The following is an 8912-nucleotide window of genomic DNA, read 5'->3' on the forward strand; positions in this document are numbered from 1 at the left end:
ACAGGGTGTCTGTTGTGGAGAGGAGAAGGGAAAGGAGTTTGTAAGCCGCTCTGAGACTCCAAGTGAAGGGCGAGGTATAAATCCAATCTCCTCCTCCTCCTCCTCCTCCTCCTCCTCCTCTTTTTCTTCTTCAACAGTTCTCTCAGAGTTCTCTCAGCCCCCCCCCCAGGGTGTCTGTTGTGGGGAGGGGAAGGGAAAGGAGCTTGTAAGCTGCTCTGAGACTCGAAGTGAAGGGCGGGGTATAAATCCAATCTCATCCTCCTCCTCCTCCACCACCTCCTCCTCCTCTTCTTCTTCTTCAACAGTTCTCTCAGAGGTCTCTCAGCCCCACCTACCTCAGAGGGTGTCTGTTGTGGGGAGGGGAAGGGAGAGGAGTTTGTAAGCCGCTCTGAGACTTCGAGTGAAGGGTAGGGTATAAATCCAATCTTCTCATCCTCCTCCTTTTTCTTCTCCTTCTTCTTCTTTGTCTCCCCCTCCCCCTCCCCCTCCTCCTCCTCCTCTTCTTCTTCTTTTCCACACTGGCTCTCAGTGTCGGACTAGAGGATCTCTGGGTCTGACCCAGCAGGGCCCTTTTGACGTATTTCTGTTCCGACTCAGGATGCACCGGCGAGCGAAAGAAGACTCCGGCTATGCAACGAATCACGGTGCCGGTAGAAACCCCTCTCTGGACCTGAGCCGAGAAAAGCTCCCCGCGATGCTCTGCCACGCTGAGCAGATCCTCCAGGCCCTGGACTCCTATCGGCGGGAGGGCATCTTCACTGACGTGGTGCTAGCCATGGACGGGCAGGAGTTCCCGTGCCACCGCGCCACTCTATCTGCCAACAGCGCGTATTTTCGGGCGATGTTCGCCGGCGGCCCGAAAGAAGGCCGCCAAGACGTCGTCGACCTCCGGAAGATCCCTGCACCCGCCATGGGCCTCGTCTTGGACTACATGTACGGGAGGAACGTGGTCGTCCGAGAAGACAACGTGGAAGGGATCTTGGAGCTGTCCAACCTGCTTCAGATCCCCAAACTCCAGGAAGCCTGCGTTGACTTTTTGGAAGGTCACCTCCACCCTTCCAACTGCTTGGGCCTCAGGCGGTTCGCCGACACCTTCTCCATCCCGTCCCTGGCGGAGAAGAGCAAGAGAGTGGTGCTGGACGGCTTTGTGGAGGTGTCGCGCCGTGAGGAATTCCTGGACCTGGAGGCCGGGGAGCTCGCCGAGTACCTGGCAGACGAGCGGTTGGCTGTTCCGAAAGAGGAAGTGGTCTTTGAGGCTGCCATGCGATGGGTGCGCCGGGATGCGGCCACACGCCGAGGGGCCTTGAGGGATCTACTGGAGTGTGTCCGTCTCCCTCTCTTGGACCCCTGCTACTTCGTGGAGAAGGTGGAGACGGACAAGCTCATCCGGGCGTCCAGGGAGTGTCTTCCTTTGATGCAAGAAGCCCGGAAGGGTTGCCTCCTAGGCAATGAGGTCGGCTCTCCGTGGTCTCAACCAAGAAGGTAAACGTGTGAATATTTATCCATCAATGCGAGTCTGCTTCATGTATTATTATTCTCATTGTTGTAACCTATACACTGCTGTTCATTAGACATAGAATCACAGAATCTTAGAGTTGGAAGGGATCTTGCAGGTCATCTAGTCCAACCCCCTGCACTCTGCAGGAGCATAGCTGAAAGAGAGCCCTACAGACCTACAACCAGTGTTCCCTCTAAACTGAGTTAGTGTGAGCTAGCTCACAGTTTTTTTAGCCTCCGGCTCACATATTTTTGTCTTAGCTCAGGAAGGAGGGCTCCAGAGCAAACTAATTTGTGCAGTAGGCAAATGACTTGCTCACAGCTTTAATGCCAGGAGCTCACAAAGTAGAATTGTTGCTCAAAAGACTCCACAGCTTAGAGGGAACATTGCCTACAACATACCCGAAAGATGGTCGTCCAGCCTCCGCTTGAAAACGTCCAGCAAAGGAGCCTCCACCACCTCCCGAGCCAGACTGTTCCATTGCTCAACCACTCTTACGGTTAGGAAGTTCCTCCTGATATTTAGCCGGTAACGACTCCCTTGTCATTTCCACCCATTAGTTCTAGTCTTGCAATCCAGAGCAAGAGAGAATAGATCTGCTCCTTCTTCTACATGACAGCCCTTCAGATACTTGAAGAGGGGAATCATGTCCCCTCTAAGCCTTCTCTTTCCCAGGCTGAACAGACCCAACTCTTTCAGCCTTTCCTCGTAAGACTTGGATTCCAACCCTCTCACCACCCTGGTTGCCCTCTTCTGGACATGCTCGAGCTTGTCGACATGCTTCCTAAAATGTGGTGTCCAAAACAGGACACGGGACTCCAGGTGTGGCCTGACCATAGCAGAATAGAGCGGAACGACCCCCTTCCGTGATCTGGACACAAGGCTTCTGTTAATGCACCCTAAGATAGCATTAGCTTTCTTCACAGTCACATCGCACTGCTAACACACGGTGTCATGCTCCTGCAATTCTCAGACCGGGGATGTAGGGTTGCCAGCTTCAGACTGGGAAATTCTCGGAGATTTGAGGGTGGGTGGAGCCGGAGGAGAGTGGGGTCTGGGGCAGGAGGGACCTCGGCAGGCTATATGGCCATTCTGTCCACCCTCCAAAGCAGCTGTTTTCTCCAGAGGAACTGATCTCTGTGGCCTGCAGATCAGTTGTAATTCTGGGAGGTCTCCAGGCTCCACCTGGAGGTTGGCAACCCTAATCGGTGCTTTACATAATGCTGCTTCTCTCAGCCTGCTTTGCTCACAAACAGAAAAGAGCCAGGGTACATAAGAACATAAGAGAGAAGCCCTGTTGGATCAGGCCAATGACCCATCTTCATCATATTTGACCTCTGAAGAAGACCTTTCCAGGCCAAAACGCATCAGGTCAAATCTATCAGCCCTTCTGTGTTATAATTTGTTATTTGTTGTTGTTGTTCAGTCGCACAGTCGAGTCCGACTCTTCGCGACCCCATGGACCAGATCACGCCAGGCCCTCCTGTCTTCCGCCGTCGTCTGAAGTTGGCTCACTTTCATGTTCGTTGCATCTATGACACTGTCTAACCATCTCATCCTTTGCCGTCCCCGTCTTCTTTGACCTTCAATCTTTCCCAGCATCAGGGTCTTCTCCAGGGAGTGCTCCCTTCTCATTGGGTGGCCAAAGTATTTGAGCTTCAGTTTCATTATCTGGCCTTCCAGGGAACAGTCAGGGTTGATTTCTGTTAGGATTGACTGATGTGATCTCCTTGCAGTCCAAGGGACTCTCAAGAGTCTTCTCCAGCACCATAGTTCAAAAGAATCTATTCTTTGGCGCTCGGCCTTCCTTATAGTCCAACTCTTGCAGCCGTATATGACTACTGGGAATACCATTGCTTTGACCATGCGGACTTTTGTTGGCAGGGTGATGTCTCTACTTTTTATCATGCTGTTTAGGTTCGCCATCGCTTTCCTCCCAAGGAGCAGGCGTCTTTTAATTTCGTGGCTGCCATCACAGTCTGCGGTGATCTGGGATCCCAGGAACGTGAAGTCTGTTATTTGTACATGTGGTGTAATTGGGCCCTTATATATAATTTTTAAAATCTTTCTTCAGTAAATACATGTATCTTTTTATATATTTCATATATTAAGCTTTTATTGTTGGCCCTCTTTTGCATTTGACTAACCTTTTTTAGGTTCTGGATATGGCCAATGGCCCATCCAGGCCAACACTCTGTGTCACACAGTGGCCAAAACCCAGGGGCCATCAGGAGGTCCACCAGCAGGGCCAGAACTCCAGAAGCCCTCCCTCCGTGGCCCCCCAAGCACCAAGGATCCCACAGCCCCACATAGGAACATAAGAGAGAAGCCCTGTTGGATCAGGCCAATGGCCCATCCAGTCCAACACTCTGTGTCACACAGTGGCCAAAACCCAGGTGCCTTCAGGAGGTCCACCAGCAGGGCCAGAACTCCAGAAGCCCTCCCTCCGTGGCCCCCCTAGCACCAAGAAGTCAGAGCATCACTGCCCCCAGACATAAGAACATAAAAAGAAGCCATGATGGATCAGGCCAATGGCCCATCCAGTCTAACGCTCCGTGTCACACACTGGCCAAAACCCAGGTGCCTTCAGGAGGTCCACCAGCAGGGCCAGAACTCCAGAAGCCCTCCCACCGTGGCCCCCCTAGCACCAAGAAGTCAGAGCATCGCTGTCCCAGACATAAGAATATAAGAGAGAAGCCCTGTTGGGTCAGGCCAATGGCCCATCCAGTCCAACACTCTGTGTCACACAGTGGCCAAAACCCAGGTGCCTTCGGGAGGTCCACCAGTGGGGCCAGAACTCCAGAAGCCCTCCCTCCGTGGCCCCCCAAGCACCAAGGATCCTACAACTGGTGTGTCTTCCTATGCACACACACCTTCCTCCCCCCTCACCTTCTCCAAGCTCACATAGATCTTCGGAGCCTGTCTCCTAACAATGAACTCATGTGGAGGAACGTGAGCAGTCCTTAGGCTCTGGTTCCCACTAGATTAAGTGCTTTAGGCCAAGCCCGTCCACAATAATCTGGCAGTCAACTCGTGCTAGTTTTCCAGGCAGTTTTCCCACTCCAGCCAGCATAAAAAATAAGCCCCCGTGCTCAGGGTTGACGAGAGAGGAAGCGGTGAGGGTGGGAATCCAGGGGTCCATGTGGATCAGTTCCTCTGAATGAATTCTCACCTTTCTTTGAGGGCCATTGTGGTGTAGCGGTTAGGAGCGCGGACTCTCATGTGGGAGAACCGGGTTTGATTCCCCCACGCCTCCACTTGCGGCTGCTGGTGTGACCTTGGGTCAGTCACAAGTTCTCTCAGAGCTGTTCTCTCAAGGGCAGTCCTCGAGGGAGCTCTCCCAGCCCCACCTGCCTCACAGGGTGTCTGTGGTGGGGAGGGGGAGGGAAAGGAGACTGTAAGCCGCTCTGAGACTCCGAGTGAACGGCGGGGTATAAACCCAATCTCTTCTCTCTCTTCTCTTTCTCTTCTTCAGTGGACTTAGACAGGGGAACAGGGGGAATCTTTTATCTGACATTTTCCTGGGACAGGATGCTTGAAAGAGATGAGAGAGAGAGAGACTTTTGTCACTTCTAAGTGCTTCCCAATCAGGGTTGCCAGTTTGGTGCAGTGGTTAGGAGTGCGGACTCTTATCAGGGAGAACCGGGTTTGATTCCCCACTCCTCCACATGCAGCTGCTGGTGTGACCTTGGGTCAGTCACAAGTTCTCTCAGAGCTGTTCTCTCAAGGGCAGTCCTCGAAAGAGCTCACTCAGCCCCACCTACCTCACAGGGTGTCTGTTGTGGGGAGGGGAAGGGAAAGGAGTTTGTAAGCCGCTCTGAGACTCCTTCGGGCAGTGAAGGGTGGGGTATAAATCCAATGTCCTCTCCTTCTTTTACCTCACAGGGTGTCTGTTGTGGGGAGGGGAAGGGAAAGGAGATTGTAAGCCGCTCTGAGACTCCTTTGGGGAGTGAAGGGCGGGGTATAAATCCAAACTCTTCTTCTCCTTCTTTTACCTCACAGGGTGTCTGTTGTGGGGAGGGGGAGAGAAAGGAGTTTGTAAGCCGCTCTGAGACACCTTTGGGGAGTGAAGGGCGGGGTATAAATCCAAACTCCTCTTCTTCTTTTACCTCACAGGGTGTCTGTTGTGGGGAGGGAAAGGGAAAGGAGTTTGTAAGCCGCTCTGAGACTCCTTCGGGCAGTGAAGGGTGGGGTATAAATCCAACCTCGTTCTCCTCCTCCTCTTCTTTTTAAAATCTCTGTTCCATTCCATTTCCTTTCCCCTTATGTCTCCCCAATAAAATGGGATTTAGAGATTTACTTACCTTAAAAATTAAATCTGAGAACCCGGTACACTTTTTGAAATAACATTATATTGCTATGATGATATTCTAGTGGCAGTTTAAGAAATTTAAAGTCTCCTCTGGCAGGGGAAAGGAAACGGGGACTGCAGGGACAGTCTCAGGAAAACTTGGGGGGGGGATTTGGTTAATGCCCCTTCTCTCCATGGAGGACACAACCAACTTTTCACATCTCCCCAGTTTCCCTTCGACATTAAGACGCTTTAGCTTGGGAGCTTGGGGAAGGGGTTGTTGTTTTGTTTTGTTTCTTTGGGGGGTTGTTTTTTGTTCTATTTTGGGGGGGTTGTCTTTGTTCTGTTTTTTGGGGGGGCTGTTTTTTTTTGTTTTGTTTTGGGGTGAGCAGAAATAACTATTTTTTTCTGTTTAGTATTTTTTTTGAGAGACAGTCTCACTGCATTCAGAGGGGCTTATTCCTAGATAATGTGTATCTTATTTCTACTTATTTGATAGTGAATTTCACCACGTTCCTTGTCTGGGGAGTCCTTCTGATTCTGTTCGTTCTCTCTCTCTCTCTCTCTCTCTCGCTCTCTCTCTCTCTGTCTTTTTGTACACTCTCTCTCTCTCTCTCTCTCTCTCTGTATCCTAGAGCAATCTGTACAGTAAATAATACATTAAGTAAAACCTTTTATTTAATAATCCTGTTCCTTTTCATTTACTCAGGGCTTTTTTTGTAGAAAAAGCCCAGCAGGAACTCATTAGCATAATTGGCCACACCCAACAGCAGAAACTCGTTAGCCTATTAGGCCACACCCCTGACAGCACAGCTCATTAGCCTATTAGGCCGCATTCCCATGTTCCCAGAAGTGTGCTCATCCAGCCACACCCACCTTTTGCTTCTTATTCTGTTTACCTTGTTTGTTGTCAAAACCCAGGGCTTTTTTGTAGCAGGAACTCCTTTGCATGGTAGGCCACACACCCCTAATGTAGCCAATCCTAATGAGTGTCTGCTCTTGGGTGTGGCCTATTATGCTAATGAGTTCCTGCTGGGCGTGGCCAACTCGGGAGCCAGCCGGAACTCCGTTCCTGTGCGTTCCTGCCCAAAAATAGCCCTGCATTTACTATTTCTTACCTAATGAGTATTACTTTAGGATCCCAGAGACACCTTATTGGTCAGCTGAGAACAGGTTGTGAGCAATGTATGGCGAGGGGATGTGGCTCAGTGGCAGAGCACCTGCTGGGCATGCAGAAGGCCCCACGTTCAATCCCTGGCATCTCCAGTTAAAAGGACCAGGCAGGAGGTGATGGGAAAGACCACAATGGCTCGGTGGCGGAGTATCTGCTTGGCATGCAGAAGGTCCCAGGTCAATCCCTGGTATCTCCAGTTGAAAGGACCAGGCAGGACGTGGTGTGAAAGACCTCCACCTGAGACCCCGGAGAGGCATAGAAAGGGTGTGTGGCTCAGTGGTAGAACATCTGTTTGGCATGCAGAAGGTCCCAGGTTCAATCCTTGGTATCTCCAGTTGAAAGGACCAGGCAGTAGGTGGTGTGAAAGACCTTATTCTGAAACCCTTGGAGAGCCATGAGAAGAGTCCTGTGGCTCAGTGGCAGAGTATCTGTTTGGCATGCAGAAGGTCCCAGGTTCAATCCTTGGTATCTCCAGTTGAAAGGACCAGGCAGGACGTGGTGTGAAAGACCTCCGCCTGAGACCCCGGAGAGGCATAGACAGGGGCTGTGGCTCAGTGGTAGAACATCTGTTTGGCATGTAGAAGGTCCAGGGTTCAATCTCTGACATCTCCAGTTGAAAGAACCAGGCAGTAGGGGATGGGAAAGAAAACTGCCTGAGACCCCGGAGAGCCACTGCCAATCTGAGTCAACAATACTGGCCTTGATGGACCAAGGATCCGATTCAGTATAAGGCAGCTTCACGTGTTCATCGCATGAACATACTACAGTCTCGCCCGTTTCCCCCCCTCTTGCCAGGTTCACGGAACTAGCCGAGATGATAGTGGTGATCGGAGGCTGTGATAGAAAGGGTCTTCTGAAACTCCCCTTCGTGGACATGTTCCATCCTGCGAGTGGGCAGTGGAAGCCGCTCGCCAGCATGCCGGGGTGCATCAAATCGGAGTTTGCCGCCTGCGCTCTGAAGAACGACGTGTACATCTCAGGTGAAGTGACTGGGGAGTTAATCCCCTCCTGGTCTGCTTTCTAGGTGTCAATGACTCCTCGGGTGCTCCAGCGGAAACAGCCAGGCTGACAGAGCGTGGGGCTTCACGTTGACTTGACTCGGGACTGTTAAAGAGTGATTAACACTTGGAATTCACTGCCACAGGAAGTGGTGGCGGCTACAAGCATGGACGGCTTCAAGAGGGAATTAGATAAGCATCTGGAGCAGAGGTCCATCAGTGGCTATTAGCCACAAGGTATAGATAGGGGCTCTGGGGCAAGGGATGCTCTGTCTTCTTGGTGCTTGGGGGGGGGGTCAACAGTGGGAGGGCTTCTAATGTCCTGGCCCCACTGGTGGACCTCCTGGTGGCACCTGGTATTTCTGGCCACTGTGTGATACAGAGTGTTGGACTGGATGGGCCGTTGGCCTGATCCAACATTGGCGTCTCTTATGTTCTTATGACTGTTGCAGAAAATGGCATGCCTGAGTTCCCATCCTGTCTCCCATAACATGTAGGATCGTGCTATGCATTCTTCTGACACAGCTCCACCTTACTGCCTATTGCTGTCAAAGAAATGTGGGGTTAGGGCTGAGTGATTCGACTTATTAAGGGAAGCAGAGTCTGACACAGGGATGCCAATTTCTGCAGCAGCGTCTTACATTGGAAAGCTCCCGTAGATGTATTTATTCATTTTATTTAATTGAAAACATAGAGGAGGAGGAGGAGGAGGAGGAGGAGATTGGATGTATACCTCACCCTTCACTCCCCAAGGGAGTCTCAGAGTGGCTTACAAACTCCTCTCCCTTCCCCTCCCCACAACAGCCACCCTGTGAGGTAAAAGAAGAAGAAGAAGAGATTGGATTTATACCCCATGGCCCTTCACTACCCAAGGGAGTCTCAGAGTGGCTTACAAACTCCTTCCCTTTCCCCTCCCCACAACAGACACCCTGTGAGGTAAAAGAAGAAGAA

General features: G+C 51.4%; 1 protein-coding gene across 1 annotated transcript in view; it reads left to right on the forward strand.

Annotated features, from left to right (window-relative positions):
- The first annotated feature begins 598 nt into the window (after positions 1-598).
- LOC107116307 (kelch-like protein 35) overlaps positions 599-8912 on the forward strand; it is a 23162-nt gene continuing 14848 nt past the window's right edge. The window contains exons 1-2 of the mRNA XM_015418210.1: positions 599-1482; positions 7759-7943. Coding sequence (XP_015273696.1) covers positions 599-1482; positions 7759-7943 — 1069 coding nt within the window. The remainder of the gene's footprint in view (positions 1483-7758; positions 7944-8912) is intronic.

The sequence above is a fragment of the Gekko japonicus genome, unplaced genomic scaffold, assembly GCF_001447785.1.
Source record: "Gekko japonicus isolate JY-2015 unplaced genomic scaffold, Gekko_japonicus_V1.1 scaffold2739, whole genome shotgun sequence".
Classification (NCBI taxonomy): domain Eukaryota; kingdom Metazoa; phylum Chordata; class Lepidosauria; order Squamata; family Gekkonidae; genus Gekko; species Gekko japonicus.